Source organism: Theobroma cacao, chromosome 4 (genome assembly GCF_053813885.1).
Source record: "Theobroma cacao isolate CCN51 chromosome 4, ASM5381388v1, whole genome shotgun sequence".
Lineage (NCBI taxonomy): Eukaryota > Viridiplantae > Streptophyta > Magnoliopsida > Malvales > Malvaceae > Theobroma > Theobroma cacao.
The window spans coordinates 27282084-27300102 of NC_142642.1; the positions used below are offsets into that span (position 1 = coordinate 27282084).

The 18019-nt window shown below is 35.2% G+C and overlaps 3 protein-coding genes across 4 annotated transcripts; all 3 read right to left on the reverse strand.

Annotated features, from left to right (window-relative positions):
• Window positions 1–1854: 1854 nt before the first annotated feature.
• Window positions 1855–2769, reverse strand: LOC18601786 (mitogen-activated protein kinase kinase kinase 20-like). The gene has a single exon (XM_018119035.1). It carries the CDS (start codon window positions 2767–2769, stop codon window positions 1855–1857), a length of 915 nt encoding a protein of 304 aa, XP_017974524.1.
• A 2481-nt stretch (window positions 2770–5250) lies between these two features.
• LOC148763219 (uncharacterized) lies at window positions 5251–7283 on the reverse strand. Its single transcript, XM_088805860.1, has 5 exons — window positions 7161–7283; window positions 7001–7062; window positions 6801–6909; window positions 6271–6332; window positions 5251–5850 (listed from the first exon to the last, which is right to left on the reverse strand). The coding sequence occupies exons 1-5, from the start codon at window positions 7246–7248 to the stop codon at window positions 5530–5532; spliced, it is 642 nt and encodes a 213-aa protein (XP_088661986.1). The 5' UTR covers window positions 7249–7283; the 3' UTR covers window positions 5251–5529.
• A 5310-nt stretch (window positions 7284–12593) lies between these two features.
• LOC18601788 (Galactose oxidase/kelch repeat superfamily protein) lies at window positions 12594–16919 on the reverse strand. 2 transcript variants are annotated; one of them, XM_088805925.1, is made up of 2 exons: window positions 14589–16919; window positions 12594–13347 (listed from the first exon to the last, which is right to left on the reverse strand). In XM_088805925.1, exon 1 carries the CDS (start codon window positions 16285–16287, stop codon window positions 14971–14973), a length of 1317 nt encoding a protein of 438 aa, XP_088662051.1. In that variant the 5' UTR covers window positions 16288–16919; the 3' UTR covers window positions 12594–13347; window positions 14589–14970. The 2 variants fall into 2 exon arrangements, with proteins under 2 accessions (XP_088662051.1, XP_088662052.1); XM_088805926.1 differs by lacking the exon at window positions 12594–13347 and adding an exon at window positions 13362–14098.
• Window positions 16920–18019: the final 1100 nt, after the last annotated feature.

An 18019-nucleotide genomic window follows, 5' to 3' on the forward strand; every position in this document is an offset into this window, starting at 1 on the left:
GTCATTCTAGGGTTTTAAAATTCTCAATTTCATCTTAAAATCTCTATTTAAACTAGTTCGAGGCTTAATTCAACTTAATAGTACCATTTGGTACAATATCGACTTTTGACAATTTTTCGGGGCTTTCCAAATATGCAAGCATATTGTCAATCACATGAAGGATACGGCAAGTACTTTGTAAGGTCGGACTTGACAGAATGAACTAAAATGTTACAATTTTAAGTAAATGGACTGAATAAAAAAAAAAAAAAGCCCTAATACAAGGACTTCCAAAGTATTTTGGACCGCAACTGCCTCATGTTGCCGCTCTCCCCCGCCCTTGACTAGTTTCCTGCCAATTCTCGTCTAATCCCCCTTCTAGTGTCACACAAAGATACCTTTTCCTTGGTTCAGCTGTACTACTTAATTCTCTATGTAGAATATGCGAGGAAAGCTTTGTGTAGGTCACCTTTTATAATTAATTAGTGATGATATGTTTCTGAATAGCTTCAGTAATGTCCTTGGTCGTTTATGTATAGTGTGTTTGCTGTCAATAAATAGGGATGGACCCAAAACTTATTGTTCTCTAGAATAAACTTTAAGGCCTGAGTCCTGTACTGTCAAGCCTTCGTAATTTCAGAATGTCTTTTTTTTTTTTTTAACTAAGGCAAACGAGCCTGATATTCATTAACTGAAGTATGTGTACAATGGAAAGCTTTAAAAACAAAGTTCAAACATAGCTTTTACACCGCAAAACTCTATCTCATAAAGCGACCTAAACATCAATTCAAAACATGCATTAGGTGCATAAGTGACATTAACGAAGACAATAACTGTCAAAATACAAAAACAGTGAGGCATGGGTATTTGACTGATGACAAGGCTTGCAGGGTCTTCCATGTAAGTCTTAATTTAGAATGTTATATATATTTCCTCATGCAATCAAAAGAAAAATGGTCATGGAAATAAAAATTGTTCTATGTTCTATATATTTCCTCCATTGTCAAATGTCAAGCAACTGCTCAACAAAGCAGTTAATTAATACGCATCCGGAACACAGCTGTTTAATTAATCTTAAACTAAGGGTAGAGGGTTGTTTTCTGGAATCATATTCATGATCAAGCTTTGTAGCAGACCATCCTTTCCTGTTCATGATCAAGGAAGAGACACCTGCGGTTGTGTTCTTCGTTGGAGCTGTGCTCACTATTGGAATCTTGAATTCAAACAAGGATTATGGTGTAATATTGATAATAAATAAATAAATAAAGCTATTACTTTGCTATGATGGTTTCTTAAATAAGTATATGATCATTAATTTGTTCTTCCATAAAACTTCTTTTGTAATCCCATTCCAATGCCATCATCAGAGGACCCAGGTTGAAATAAGTGGTGTCATCAGACCTGAAATACCAAAATTCCTACTAATTATACTACTTACGTTAGCGTTTACTTTTTTTCATGAAAGATATGTTAGAGTTTTATTTAATTAATAATGCTAATAAATTTACTAATTATTATTATTTTAATATGATACCACTCAAAAAAATTTATAATCTGTCCTAACTATAATGCATCCTTTCACAAGGCATAGATAACTTGGTGGCATCCTATCCATTCTTCACAACTATTAATGGATATTCATAGCTATGCAGCGTTAATTACATGGTCATATTTTGAGAAAAAAAAATTACATGGACGTGTACTACATTAGGAACTTCTGACCTGCTAAACTAGCATCTTATGCTATATCTAAAATTACTAGTTCAATAAAAAATTAATACTATTTTATTTGAATAGTAATAATAATCAATTAGTAGCTAGGCACATTGCTAAAAGTTGTTTGGTTAGAAGGAAGATAACTATCAGCTTTATCATTCATGGTGAAGAGGCTTTGTTCGAGATGGCAACGGAGGGGCGGTCTGGAAGGACAAAAGGATGACTTAGCAGCATATCAGCAGTCCACCTTTCACTAGGATCCCTTACAAAACACTTGCTTAAGAAATCTTGTCCTGTGCTTGACATGTTTTCGGATATTTTTGGCGAATACCTCCTAGATCCGAGCTGGATTGCCAAATCCGTCAGATCCTCATATTCCCATGGTAGTTTTCCAGTAACCATCTGAAGAACAATGCACCCTAGCGACCATATATCCATTGAAGCACTGATTTTCTTATAATTAATACCTTCTGGTGGCATGTAAACTGCTGTACCTGGAAATTTCAGCATCCAAGGATCGACCCCTGGCTCATCGACTCTTTCTCCAGGTTGCTCAGCCAGGCCAAAATCAGCAATCTTTAGACTGCTAACTGAACCATACTCATCAGAAGGATATACAAGAACATTTCCAGGCTTGAGATCACAATGAACGTAGCCTCTCTCATGAATATCACGAACCCCTTCAACCAGAATTCTTGCGTAGCACCTCGCATCACATTCCGGAACCTTGCCCCCATATTTATTGTTTATCAAATCCAGAAGACTACCACCAGGAGCATATTCAAGAAACAAGTTGTAAACCACCGCCCCTTGCTCACAGCTCAACATATCACCGTAGCATTGAACAATATTACGGCAAGGAAAGAATCTCTTAAGGATTTTTTGTTCCTTTTGAAGTGAAGAAGAAAGTTGGTAAAGACAAGATTTCATCGCAAAAACTTGATCATCAGAAACGGAGTTTGTAGGTTTCACCAAGTGAACAATTGCAAACGAACCCTTGCCAAGAGTCTTAAGTTTGGTCCACTCCATGGATAAATGATTCGTTGCTACTCCTTTTACCACAGCGGAATCCATATAGACATATAGTTGTTGATGAAAGTTCGTTTGATATAGATATTTATACCTTCCGGTTCCGCAAGGAGTGTAGTGTGTGTCGGTTTTCACTTCTCCTAATTCCACCTGAGTTTTGATAATTAAGATTTGTGCTGTCAACTTGTCATTGGCCAATTTATGTACGTGGTGGATTGATACTCTTGCTGCCAGGTAGTACTTTTGCGCGTTAGTTTTTGGACTTAAAAGGGTATTTGTTGAACATTTGAAAAGCAAGAGTAGGAAGTTTGATGAGTATATTCAATAGATTTGTTTCTTTGTTGAAAGCTAAATTCTGGGAATGATAGATCATGGATTTAGGTCGCCGTTGATTCAGATTATTACGATGCCTTTGATGTTTCCAGGATTCTTGCATAGTGCAATCTGCTATATATGTAAATTATGTTCTACTTATATCATATGCTAGACAGCAGGTTCTCCACAAATTCCTTTTCACCAATTATTTACCAGATTCAGCTTTTCCGGAGGCTCTTTTCCTCTACATGGTTATCAATATTTTTTTTTTTTTTTGTCCCCATATTCTTGCAATTGCAGAGACTATATGAATTGGGAGCTAGGAAGATAATAATGCTCGAAATCACCCCACATTTCACGAGAAAATATGAACTCAGTGGAATATGTCCGGAGGAAACGAACCAAATTGTCTCATTTTTTAATAGCAAGCTTCATGCACTGCTGAAGAATTTAGCATCTACTCTTCGGGGCTGGATATTCATTAGGTTACGATTTCATTACTAATCCTTCAAATATTATAAGTTTTAAAAATATTTAACAATTAGCTTATACGTTGATCGGTAGAGTTTTTAATTCTCAAAACGAGATTAGAAGATTGTCAATTCTCATTAAACTACATTTAAGGATGTCATTAATAAATTAATATAACAGCAAAATTAAAATTGCAGGGAGGGCGGGGGCCCCACTAGCCCACCTCCCCTCCGCTTTTGTTAAGTAAAAAGCCAATGCAGAACAATTAGTTGAGTAGAATATCATGAATGTTACATCAATAAAAGATCAGATAAATTTTTTAATTATAAATAAAAGTTTTTACTCACTTAATAGGGTTTATATTATGCATATTAAGATTATAATTGAGCTAAGCATCAAGGAACATGTATCTAAAAAATAATATTCGTAATATTAACATCAAGTCTACTGATTTTAAGCCCATAACACCATGCTGCAAACCAAATGAACATTTTTCCTAAGATGATTATCATAATACTGAAACAGAGAATTCAATAGCAGCATCCCTTCGTTTCAACGATACAAGCATTTTTTAGTCCTACTAGCCTTTGGGAGCTCTTACAAAGTTGAAAACTATGTGTAAATTACATATGGCACAGATTTATTCTTCCAACAGACACTAAATGTTTCATTCTCGACTCAAACCAATAATTGATTCTTTTTCTTACTTTCATTCCCATAAAGTAATTTTTAGAGATATAAGTTAAATTTATATATGTGGAAACGTCACTTGAATCTAAAACTTTAAACTAAAATTACAAATAATAGAGATTTTTCTATTGGGATGGGGGATTAGCAATAAATCAAAATCTTGAGTCTAGATAATTAATTGTTTAGTGTAGATGTCACTGTTCATTGTTGGTGCTTAGATTCCTAAGTTGAGTATTAAATTATTATTATTATGTTCAAGTATGTGATGTATCTAAGCCTCTATATAAAGGGGTTGTGATCATTAATTGAGTGTATTGGTTGTTTGAAGATAATCTCTCCGAAGGAGCTCTGTGTGGCTTAGCTACACATCTCTCCTTGATTGAGGGTAATAAGGGAAAGGAAGAATGATTTTGCTTTAACTTTTTAAATAAGATATTAATTTGGGACAATTAAAAGTATACAAACAAAATTGGGTTACTTGCTCAAGCCCTTAGGCTCGATCTGACTCAATTTGAGCTTGGACAGATTATTAAGTTTGAGTTTGACTCTCGTCGATCTAAATATATTATTTTATTAATAAATAATATATTAAATTTAATTTTTTTAAAAAAAAAGTTAAAATTTGAAATTGGGATATTTGTAATTTCAATTAGTCCTAATTTCAGTTGCGCTTTGACTTATGCGTGTCTTAATGTCTCCGAAATCAAAACCAAACTCAATATATATGGAAAGGGAGTCAGGTAGATTATTCTTATATAGTCCCGATTAAATGGAATTGGGCTTTGTTCAGCCCATATATATGATCAAAGCTTTGAGAAAGCATCGATGCCAACAAACCATGAGGATTGGAAAGCTCTTTGATGAGTATACATTCAAGACCTCTGGCATAGAGCTAGCAATAGTGTTGATTACGTGGTTCGAGGTTAAACAAGTATATTCGAGAATGAACATGGTTAATTGATAAATAGTAGATCCATATGTCTTCACCATATGATGTATACATACCACATAAGCAAAAGAACATGGTTACATCCTTAATTTGGTAGCAACTACATATCATTTCTAAAGTGAAAAACATTACTTATCAAGGCACACTTAATGTACAAAGCTTGTGTTCCTATATGTAAACTACTTGTTAGAAAACCAAACCACTTTTTCTCGTTCCTATGCATGCCTTTAGGGCCAACCCCAAAAACAAAAACAGAAACCCTACAAACAGAAATTATACCCCTCCCATATAAAGGTTAAGTGACTTCACTTTATAGTGATGAGGGCAAAATTGTGAGCCTAAACCAGTAGTAAACCCAGCCAGGGTTTCAAAAGAAACACTCAATGCTTTGGTACATTATTGTTGATTGGAGGCTTACGACGAGGCCTGTCGCATCCTTTGTAATCCTTATGCATCAAGTTTACAATCTCTTTAGCTGCCTCGAGAAGCCTTTTTGATTCAATTCTGTTACCAATGACAGGAGGCTTTTGGGAGACTGGTTTGTCAGACCTTGAAGGACTCTCCAAGCTGGCTTTAGGTGGCACTGCCTTGGACTCTTCAAACAGCATTGAGTTTGGAAGATAGAGTGGCTGATCACTCCTAGGAATTCCCGAGCCAGAAAAATTCCTTGTCTTTGGTTCCAACTTGTTGATACCAGTTACCTGGTTTTGAACATAAAGTAATGCTAATAGGTTATTGGAAACAATCAAACATTTATTACTAGAGTGACCAATTGTATGTGAACGCTACTTTCTTGCCTGCGCATCCATATATGAAAGCAAATATATAGCACAACCCAACCCATATTATAGGTTATGCTAATAAGTGTCCTAAAACAATCTTTTAGGTTAATTAAGATATTATTTATTATACTATTTTTATATTAAATGTAATAGATGAAAACTCAAGTGATGATATATGCATTAGAATAAGATATTAATACTTAATACAGTAATTTTAAAGAGGATCCGTAAAGGACTCGTTGGTTAAACCTTTTTAACTTTATTGATTGAGATACAAGAAAAATAGTAGGCATGCTTTGTGTGTGTGTGTGTGTGTGTGAGAGAGAGAGAGAGAGAGACCTGATTATTTGCTTGATCTTCAAATTTCCCAATGGACTTAATTTCAGCATCATTGTTCTCCCCTGCATTCAAAAGACAATATCTATGATGAATATTGCTTAATTGACACTACAAATTTCAGTTTCAACCGTTGAATGAACATGTTAAAATGCAATCTAAGATGTAACATTTCATTTAAATCAGGAGCATTTCAAGCAGCATTATAAGCTAAAAATCGCTTTTATAAACAACAAAAATTTGTCCGTTACATACAAGCTATGATATTCACACATCCTTTTCCTAACATCTACCAAGCCTAGCTAGCTATATATAACTGTTGACAAAAGGGATCTGAAAGGGTGTTTTTCTTTTAGTGACTTTCACTCAGTTATGCTTGGGAGGGTGACGTTTAGGCCCACGATAATCAGCACCAAAAGCTACAAAATGAGCTGTTTCAACCTTAGGAGTACTACTTCCATCCCAAGATTTACATTTCACATTAAAAGCTCCCTTTTCTTCAAAATCACATTTTCCATCAGAGCGGTTTGCACCTGAATTCTTTGAAGCCCCTCCATCGGACCCTTGTTTTTCTGCAATCTCTTTTCTCACCACTTCATGCCCTCCCATTCTCCTTCCTCCAAAATACCCACCAAGAAATTCCTGCGTAGGAATGGATGCATGCATGACATGAGCAACCAAAACTTGAAAAGATAGCAAATATGCAACAAAACAAATTAACAGCAGCACCAACCTTTTGAGCCGATACAACAGTTCCTTCACTTGCCACAAGCCTTTCTCCAATTGTTTCCCCACCTGCAAGGAGAATTCAAGCAACAGATAATCTCAGCCGATAGTAATTAGAGGATCACTTTGAGCAAAATTAATGGAAATATATAGTTACCAGTTACTACCTTGCTGACCATGCACTGAGCAGCTATTAAGCGCATGCATAACGAAGAGAAGACCAAATACTAAGACTGTGAACCTTATCTGCAACATCTTTGTGATTCTTCCTTTACTTCGAGTGTGTTTTTTGCTTAACAACTTGAAAGAGAGGAAATCTGCAGAGCAAGTAAGGGGTTTTATAGAGGGTTCAAACCCAAGTCAGAGCTAGGGTTCCGACACCTGCCTACTTAAAATATTGTTTCTGTGTAAATGCAGTGCTTAGGAAAACTCACCAATTAAAAATTAACTACATCAGCAGATATTCAATTTAAAAATGAAAAAAAAAAAAGTAATATTCTTTTCTTCAAAGTTTGAATTTGGTTTAAGGGTTGGACTGATCAGCCACAGTCGGGGACAAGAGTGTACCATAGTATCTGGATTGGAAATATTTATTTTGTCCCTCTTTGCCTCTGCGCATGCAACGAGGAGCAAGATGTAAGGTGATTACATTCTATATATTCTCCGATTTAGAATTAATATGTTGAATGCCTAACAACTTAACTTATGGTACACGAATTTTCCACTTTATTTTAATGGATCATATTACATTTTTGAAATATTTTATTACTTATAAAGATATAACACTTAAAATTTCAAAATTAATATAAAAAATCAAAAACATAACAAATAACATATGTGATACACTTATTCGTATTCAAGACACTTTATTTTGAATTTATTTAAATCAATATTTTACAAAATTAAAATAACAAATTGTTTGAAAATAAAACAAATCAAATAGGTCACTGAACCAAAGAACGAATATGTTTTTTAAAATCGTACCTAAACTTAAGAGTTTAAGCTATTAGATTACGCATCCACAATTATATATGTAGAAGACATGTATCTAACTCCTTTAATCTTGTTTGTGAAGTATAAAAATTTTATTGTTAAAGATAAATTTCCAAAATATAAAATTGTTTCTTTTACTAGTTTTTCTTCTCAATGTAAGATGTTTGCAACATTAATTTCACATTTTCACATGTACCCGAACATAAGCTCACATAAGACTCTTAATTAATTACCTTAAACAAGAGCTAGGGGTTTACGCACAATGTCATGGAAATCAGAAAAATTATTTGCAGGACCACAAAGCCTTTGCAGGTATATAGGAGCTTTTCCTTTTTGTGAGTTTGAATAAGAGCTTTTGAATTTTAGAAAAGACAAGGGACTGGCTTGAGTCTATTTGGCAAGACTCTATACAGTATTCAAGATGCTCTAAAACTTTGACTCTTCAAAGAAGTTAATCGATTGATTCATGGCAAGACTAGGATTTTCTGCCATTTTTCAATACAAACCGGTATGATTTGGCCTATAATCTTCATTCTGATCATGCTTCTACGCTGAAGCAAGTCATTGAATAATCAGTACATTAGCTGGTATTTCTAAAATATTTAAACGAGCTAAATGATTAGACAAAAGGGTCAGAACTTGCAAAAGGTCCGAGTCAGAGATTCAGTCTTCTGCTTATTAAAATATGACATACAAAAAGGAAGAATGGGATAAAATAATTCTGTCTTCCCTAGGATACCTATGGTATCCATAGCTAGGCACATTTCTCTTCCTTAAATATTTTTCTTTTCTTTAACAAAATTTTCATTTCAAAGGCGTGCTACTTTCTGCTTATAGAATATATTGTTATACATAGATGATTATGCTCTGAAATAGATAATGGAAGACACCTTTTTCTATTAGAGCCGTTGGCCCTACCCATTCTGGCAACCTATTAGGATCTATAGAACTGGAGATCGAGATATGTCAGGCAAAAGGCATTGGCGATTACAAATGCTTAACATATGTATACAGGACTTGTTTTCAGAGCTAGTATGCATTTGCTACACCAGAGTTTGTAGGAAAGAAGGAAAATTTCGGATTCAATATGTGAGCTGCATCAAATTTCCAAATGGCTTACTAGTCTTGAGAGAATACCATTTTTCATCGACCTTCTAATTTTCCTTCCTCCCTACAAAATGTAGCCTTATAGTGTTTATGGCCAAAAATCAAATTGTTCGAATACCATAGACCTTACCTAATAGTAATTATCTTCATTTTCTCCTTGTACCTTTCATATATATCCAAAGAAATTTAAATACTAGAGTGATATCGACTTATTAAACAAAACCATGTACAAGAAACAGTACTTTGTTTGGTTAGCAAGAAGTTCCAATAGATGGAAGAGGGAGGAGGGGTGAAAAATAGCAATTAAGCAAGGGCAAAGCAAATGAAGCATGCTTCCCAAAGAAGCATGAGAATGCATAAAATCAAGAGTTTGAGGTAACATGGGCGCAAGTGATTATTGCATAGAGTTACTAAAGCATATCATCTTTAATTTAACCATGCATATATAAATTTGAGCATATAATTAATAAACTAATATATAAAGGCCAGTGTTAACAGTTTAGAACACGAGGGCGTGTCCTCCAATTTGATGCTTGTGGTCACCTGATCTTGAAAACAGTGTGTGACCTTAATTACCCAAGTCGGTTCCCTTGTTAATTAGTTCTCCCAAATTAAAGCAAATGAACCAAAATTAATCGACACCCACGAACACCACGGTTAACATTTCCCCAATTATCAAACCCCATTGAGGCAAACTTGCATGTTTTGGTCCTTCAAAATTTATAATTAATATATATATAAAAGATACTTCTGAAACCCCCAATACAATAGCTATTTTCATATATTTGTTTTTCCTTTAATGAGAAAGAAAGATGCACTCCTTAGTTTTGTTGCCTCCAAAATGAAGTCAAAGAAATGAAGTTACATGAGCCAAATTACATGAAGCAATAAATATTCCCCCATGCATATGCAAAATCATGATTATTTCTCCATAGTTTTCCATAGCTTCATCCTTATCTTGGGATCGAATATACTATCTTTTGTTGCAAAAACGTAATTAAAATCATCATAATGACTCCTGCCATAAATATATTCATCTGATTCAACAAGCTTTGACCTCATAAATATTCCTTTCATTTTATCTGATATCTCTTTTGAGGATAATTATCTCTGATCTTTTATGCCTTTGGCTTAATTAGCATGTTGAAATTAAGCCAGCGGTATTCAAGAACCAAAACCAGCAGCTCCATTATTAATCACAAAAGTTAATAAACTCTAGTTTGGTTCCTTTAATCTTGAGTAGCTCTGTAATTGCTCTCACTTCAATACTACCTTATTTTATTTCCACAGCTTTGCATCCAAAAAAAAAGCTGGAAACATGCAACGATAAATTTTCCTGTGTCTTCAATGTTCTTTCACTCCCTGATCTCTTACTTTTAAGAAGATTAAGCTCTCGATGAACACAATAAAGGAGATTTGGACACCTGGAAACAGTATGGCTCCATTTACCAAAGTAATGTCTTTGATCTTGAAACCTTTTAATTAGTACTTAGATTAGTACTAATCCAGCATCAGTTAGAAGAACAAGAAATGATTTGTAACCCCTTTTAAGTGTACGGAATTTTGGGCCTTCGAGGTTTAAGAATTCCAACTTCATGTGGGTGAATAAAGCTGTCTTTTGAAAGCATTGCCATCAAAGGAGCTGATGTTTTTTTGGAATTTGATGTTCACATTTTTTTAAAAGAAGTAAAAACCTGCTTGCTTTCTAAGGACAATGTCACATGTATAACACTAACCTCTTAATTTATAATAATTTGATTGTAATGTCTGCTTGCTCATCAATCTGGAGTTGCATGTCAAGAAATTATTTGACAACCCAAGAAAAGATTCCTTTTAGATTGCCTCTTTGTTTCTTCTCTGATACCATCAAAATTATTCTTTGGTTACAAGAATACCCTTTACAGTGAAATATTTTGAACCTTCAAGACTATCTAATCAGCCACCATGGCAAAGTTGCCCCATCTATATCTCATTTGGAAGTGCATGAAAGCAATCCTAAACATGTTAAGATATCTTAATAAAGGTTATGCTAAATATTTCGAAATTTGATGAAGAAAGAAAAAAATTAATGATGATATTTTGTAAATATATACAAAAAATTTTATATATTTTATTCGGAAGTGTTTGAATTAATAAATTTTTTGAATTTTTATATTATTTTTTAATATATTGATAATTCAAAAATGAAACAGTAGAGTAATGTTGACTAGCAGATCAATATTTAGGTTGACAGACTTGAAAGTAGTAACCCTATCACATGATGAACTGTTTCTTGTCATTTAAGGAAAATTACGTTCAAACATCAACCAATACTTTACCAGCTGCATTTTTCCAATATTATATTATATATAATCTACATATATTATGATAAAAATAAACCAATACTCACCTACCACCACCTCCCAACCTCTCGGGTGGCAAGTGGTGGTAAGCAATTAGTTTGAACCTTACCCTGCCATAGGGTAATGAGTTTTCAAAATTATCGGCTTTTGTTTATATAAACTTGTTGTTTCTACCATTATAATATAAGTGGAAGAGAAATTTTGACCATTTCTTTTGATCCCTTTCAAGTTGCCGCAGTTTGACATTTTCTTTAATTAACTTTTATCTATCTTCCCCTGTTTTCTAGCATGGTCAGACCTGTCAAATACTGTCATCTTGAAGGAGTCATGCAGCTTTTTCCCTCTCCTATCTCCCTAATCTTTTTTATCAAAGATTCTTAATATCTCATTTTCCACAGTTTTACTTGCTTTTATGGAGTAGAAAATCCCCCAAGTTGACAAGAAAGAAAAACCTAATTCTTTCGTGTCTTTACCTCCCCCCCCCCCCCCCCCCCCCCTTCCCCCAACCACTTAGCAATCAAGTATGTTATATTATGTTTTGCACACTGTTTTAGCCCACAACAATTCCTGGATGAAACCCAAGCCCTTTTTCTTTTTCTTTCTTTTTTTTTCCTAATTTTCATTCCCAAATAGGCGTGCATTTAACCTTTTGGGAAACATGCTTAGTTCTTTTGTTGTTGTTCGAGGTGCACAGTTGCTTTGTAACAGCTATAACGAGGTAGTTAATGGATGCCCCACAACAAAAGCAGAATGAAAACAAAGAATGGAAAGTCAAGCAAACATTAACCTGAATTTAATGACAAGTAATTCTTTTTGGAGTGTCTTCAAAGGCATGGACTGCATAATTGCTAGCAGATTGTTTATCAAGTTCACCCACTAACTCCATCAGTACCTTCTATAGAGATAAATAGAAAGGAGAAAAGGGTTGAAATCTTGAAAGCACTGGGAAAGAGGAGAGAGGATGATCAATGGTTTATGCAGTCCTCTCAAATTCTATAGAATATTTGTTTCATATTTCCACTACTTCTCAGGTGAATCCTTCAACACGTAAATTTAATGCCAGCATCCCTGAAATCAGAATGTTTAATAGCCAAGACTAGCTTTACAACAATCATAGTCCTAAAAGTTCAAAGATGTTTCAAAATGAGGTATAGCAAATAAACAGAAGCCACAGCAGAATCATTTTGTTCTAGTACTTAAAAAAAAGTTCAACCCCACAAAGTCCAAAAGTTGGAGTGAGAACACTTCAGAGCTGCATCCTAGTCACTATCTAATAGTAAGCAGCAACAGCAGCTAAGCAGACCAACTAGGTACATTAGCCATCTCATTCAGCTCACTGACATTCTGATTAATGAGAACCTATCGGTTCGTAACCCAAAAAAAACATAAAAAAACTATCAGCTTCTTTGAATCAAACACCCATACTTTCACTTGCAACATGGTCAGACAAAATCCTTCAAGATATAGTTCAACCACAATCCCCGGTAAAATGTTCCTCACTATTATTCAAAAAAATGTTCGATTCACAGCAGCAACAATGGGGCTTCGGTAGTTGCCCACCAGCAAAACAATCGTTATCCTATTACAACAGACAACAGTTCTTTCCCAAAAGAAATATGTTCTCAAGTTAGAAGCATCGTTAACTAATCATCCAATCTGAATATATCTTTTCATAATGATAGAAATTCCAACTATGTATTCCACAACAGCTGGATACAACAATTAGCAACCTTCTGTAATTTGTTTAGCCCATAACCTGTCACCGGTCGATGGCAACTGCTGTCAGCTAATACTCAATACAGCCCCTTTAGCACCAGATTCAAAATTTCATTCTCGCTTGCAATCCAAAATTTGTTGTCTTACATAGGAGGTATGAAGGGAATCTTACCTACCTTCCTCTGCAGCAACCATGCTGAAAAGAAATCAATACATTATTCATTCAACCCAATCGGTCAATGTAGTGGTAGATGAAACTGCTTCACCAATTGAAACCAGACAAATGCTATGAGCATATACTAGTTGGCAACCTTCAATCTACAGAAAAATTACACAGACTGTCAAAGTATATATAGTTTCAGTTTTTTCCTTGTTGGTGATGCTACTGAAGACTGCTCTGTGGCAAAATTTTATCACTACCAAAATTCTATTACTACTTCAGCCTCGCCAAAACCAAATCTTGACTCTCTAAAATGAATTAATTACTCTTGTTGACTTGATAAAGCATTTTCTTACTGTAAGTATTTAAAAATGAAGTAGATTACTTAAGTGAGAGAAAAGGCCAACAGCAAGCAAGAAGCACCAGGAAAATTAACATTTGCTATAAAACAAAAGCTAACAAGGCAGACTAATTATCAGAAAGAACAGAAGCAGTACCAGTTAAAATATCTTTACATGCGATTCCCAAAAACTACAAAAGATTTTAGTCAGATTACTTCTTCCACATTGTAACTATAGAACTTATGAAAAGACACTTTGCTCTAGAAAACATACAGAACAAATTCTCCAAACATTTATCAGGGGAACAACACCTTAACATTTCCAGCTAGTCAAAGATAAACTCTTAAAAAATTGCTAGGCTGAACATTCTAGAAGGTTTCGGCAAAGCTTTCTCAATATGAAGGTTAATGGAAAGGGATAAAGCATAATGTTGAATCATCTTGGAGCTGCAAAATTAACATACAATTATATGGCGTCAGATAATAGTAAGCACCAGTTTGGATTCACTCTTCGCAGAGCATAACCAAATTCAAGTGGTTCACCATTTTTTTTTTATGAGAAACAGTGATTGTAAAACTTCCAGCATGAAAAAACAACATTTCATTATTACTACAATTGTGGCATATTTATAGCATAAGACCTCTATAAAGAATTCAAACAGCCTTATTAGATTTATTTAAGGAAAAAAATGTAAAGAGGGTCGAGAAGAATTCCCAAACCAATAAGAGGGGCAATATCGTTGTAGAAAAATCAAAGAGTTAACAACATAGATAGTGCAGTCTATACAAGCTGTGATGAAGACAGCAAAATCATATAAATCAGCCATCAGGATATTATCCAACAGGCATGGAAAGTAAAATAACATTATGAAATGAAACTTCCTGTGTGCCAAATGTTAAGTAAGTGTAAAAAGGCTACTGCAAAAAAATTTCTTACAGTTCTTGCCCAAAAATCAGTCTTATGATATACACCCAAGAAGCCCAGCCCTCATTTAGTCATCAAAATACAACTCTGCCTAGTGTCAATGTGCATCATCAAGTCCCAGTATGGAATGACATCACCAATTGCCTAAAAAATCTTGGTGATAGAAACAGCTTCAAAGGGATATGCCCAAGATGCTGATGCAGTAGCAAGGACCATTTGATGCTTAATCCACCAACAAGTGAGGAGTAACTCCAGTCAAATATGTGCAGGATAGGGGAAAAAGCATGGTGTAAAAGAAGATATCATCCCTTGCTTACAAAGAAAGAGGACTTTGTTGCCACATGTTGACCTCTCAACAGCTTATGACCACAAATCTTGAGGCAAATTTTACAGCTCAGTGGACAGAGGCATCAAATCTTGGCTCATAGAAGCAAACCTGACTATTGTATGACTGAAGAGCACAGCCAGCAATCCAAGACCAAACCTTCTTATCCACATCATAAAGGAGGCCCTTCCCTTGGTTCCAAGATGTGAAGCATATAAGATTATCCTGTCCAAAGCACTCAAACCTCTCAGCTGATAGCCTCAACAAAGTTCGAAAATACTTTGGTGGCATTCTACTTATCTCCACCCACATAATCTTAGCATGATCCAATTCCCAAATTCTCATACTCTGTAGAGTACTATAAAGACCGATTCTTCCAACCAGAAACAGGCGCTTCTGTGTCCCAGCAACCAAATAGCCATCCAACAAAGATCTTGGGAACTTTGCTGGGATATGCTCCCAATATCCTGAGTCCAGCCGATACATCATCAAGCCAAGTGGTGAAAGGGTTTCCAAATACAACCTGGAGTCACAATATGCCATCTTTGAGGAGCAAAGATTAACTGCAGGCATTATCTGGTGGACTGTCCACTTATCAATCTTCGAATCATAGACTTCAGTAGGCAGCGACTTATCACCATAAATATCACTAGTGGCTATAACTTTAAACGATTTGTCTGTTCGATCCACAACCATAATCAACTGTCTTTGCTGGTTATAGTTCATGCTCGGCAATGTTCTCCAAGTTTGTGTAAGAGGATTACATACTAAAGTTTTGAAAGTTAGACCATCAAGTCCAGAAAAGCAAACTAGACCACCTGAAGAGCCAACCAACCAGAAGGCCCACTGAGGCAAAAAATTGAATGGTATTCTATACCATGTTTTTAATGGCAAGCTAAATACAGAACATTGTGGAGTCTGTGAGTTCTTCCAAAATGTAAGTAGACAAGGCCCGTGAGATGGCACTTGTGAGTGAAACTTAAGAAAACTATTATCTTGAAGTATTGAGTTCCATCTTTTACAAACTGAACGAAGCCGAAATATCATAAATGGAGGAACCCTTGCCAAAATCTCATTCAATAAGTCCTCAGGCAACATTGCCCATATGTTATCTTCCATTTGAACATCAGGATGAACCGCCTTACCAAATGTAGCAACCGTTTCCTCATCTAAACCCCGTGGTTTGGTTTTTATCACCTTCTGCCTAGAGGGGCTAGTGTTCCTCGACCCTACACGACCCAAAGGGCTTGTATTCCTTGACCCACCACCCCTAATAGGTGATACTTGTTTAGGGCAACTCTCCTCATCACGAAAAGTCCCATTTTTCATCAACTGGGAACTGGATACTCCAGAACCAGATTCAGATGATTCCCCCACAGCATCCATAGCTATTAATCCTCAAAACTCTAAGAAACCCAATGTTGTGTTTATCTAAAAGTCAAGGTTAACACCCAAAGATCCTAGCTCTCACAATGAATTTAAGTACCAAGCAGATAATTCCTCAAAACAATCCATAGCTATTAATTCTCGAAACCCTAAACAAACTACTGCTGTTTCTTATCTTAAAACCACGCTATATGCCCAAATGCAAAAAAAATATATATTTTGCACCCAAAGATCCTAGCTTTCAACTGAAAACAATGAATTTAAGTGCCAAACAGCAAACCCGAAAACCACATTAATACAATAGATAACTGAACAATACCAGCACTGTACTTCAGATAAAAAAAACCCAACTTTCTAATCAGATCCAGGCACGATAATCTTGTAAAATGATAAAAATGATTCGAAGAAATAATGGAAGCGTTGAGTTTAAATCAATGGGACGATAAAATAAAACATAGAAAAGCTTGAATCTTGGAGACTATTGAGATGGGTTACCTTGGATTCAAAGAATTTATTTGGCTTATTTGCTTGGTGAGAAAAAAGCTTTGTAAGAAGTCAGAGAAGTAAAATCCTGGCATAGAAATGATAGAACCTAACCTTAGGAGCCAAGGACCCTTACATTGTTTTTCTGATTTATTTTGTCATTGTTTGAGAAAAAAAAATTTTAAATAGATTTTTAAGTGAGAGATTGGAGACCCAATCTGGTGCAGACCATGTCATTGAATGTCCAATGAAGACGTGACACAGCAACAAATTTGGAATTGATTGGTCAATGACTTAAATGGTTGTTTCAAATGCTTAAGAAATTGTGTCCCCACTAACTAGTCTTTAATCAATTACAGAGGCTAGAAATTATTGTAGACATTTTTATCCGTTACTCTTATAAAGTTTGCTATCCCTTACTAAATCAAGATACCATATTTTATTAAAAATTGATCACTTATAATCTTTCAATAACTTACTAATGTTCATATAATACTAATGTTGAAGTAAAATTTAAACAAAAAAGTGTTCCCATATGATTAAGATCCAATCCAATCATGACCAAATGGAATTCTAGATTTATGGACGATGGTGAGTCACGAGTATGGGATACATATATTGTAGGGCAGTCGATGAAGAAGTGTTGAAAAATCAGACAGGTTAAACTTTGGGATTTGATTTGTGTCTTTTGTTTGGTGCTGCCTTTGTTGGGCTCCACTAATTGTCTCTGCCTGCTTCTTGTTGATGACTCCATGACAGGATTGTTGTTTGCAGATTTGGTGGGTTGGGTCTACAATGAAAATGGGTTCCATTTTTGTGTTGTAGTTCTGACATCGGCTATGAATTGAAGAGATTTGGTTCAAAATCAAGTCAAGAATTAGAGTATAAAAACGTTTTAAACTAGTTTAGAACCGAAATGAAGCTGCTTTCTAATTTGATGTTTCTGCAACAGCTCCTAGACCTTGATCCTGCCAAAAATGGGGTTGAGGCAAGGTAGCTAGAGAATCCAACCTTCACGGTGAAGGTGCCTGTTGGCTGCGAAGACTACAGAGTGGAGAAAAACTTGGGAAAACAGTTTCCATTTCTTGAGGAGGACAGTGCTTCTTTGTTCTCTTTTCAAGGATATGGTATTCCACATTTTCCAATATAAATGAGTAAAATTTGGCACCGGTGTCAAGCTCCTTGCAACATGTAAGATCACTTGCAAAGCTAGGACTTCTAGTACTTGTCTTGTACCTGAAAAAAATGT

Excerpts from the sequence above, each read along its gene's own strand:
- LOC148763219 (XM_088805860.1), bottom strand. The coding sequence starts at position 7,248 with ATGTTGCAGATAAGGTTCACAGTCTTAGTATTTGGTCTTCTCTTCGTT. Across the intron at positions 7,063-7,160 it reads CTCAGTGCATGGTCAGCAAG|GTGGGGAAACAATTGGAGAA; the intron begins GTAGTAACTGGT and ends TTCTCCTTGCAG. Across the intron at positions 6,910-7,000 it reads CTGTTGTATCGGCTCAAAAG|GAATTTCTTGGTGGGTATTT; the intron begins GTTGGTGCTGCT and ends ATTCCTACGCAG.
- LOC18601788 (XM_088805925.1), bottom strand. The coding sequence starts at position 16,287 with ATGGATGCTGTGGGGGAATCATCTGAATCTGGTTCTGGAGTATCCAGT.
- LOC18601786 (XM_018119035.1), bottom strand. The coding sequence starts at position 2,769 with ATGGATTCCGCTGTGGTAAAAGGAGTAGCAACGAATCATTTATCCATG.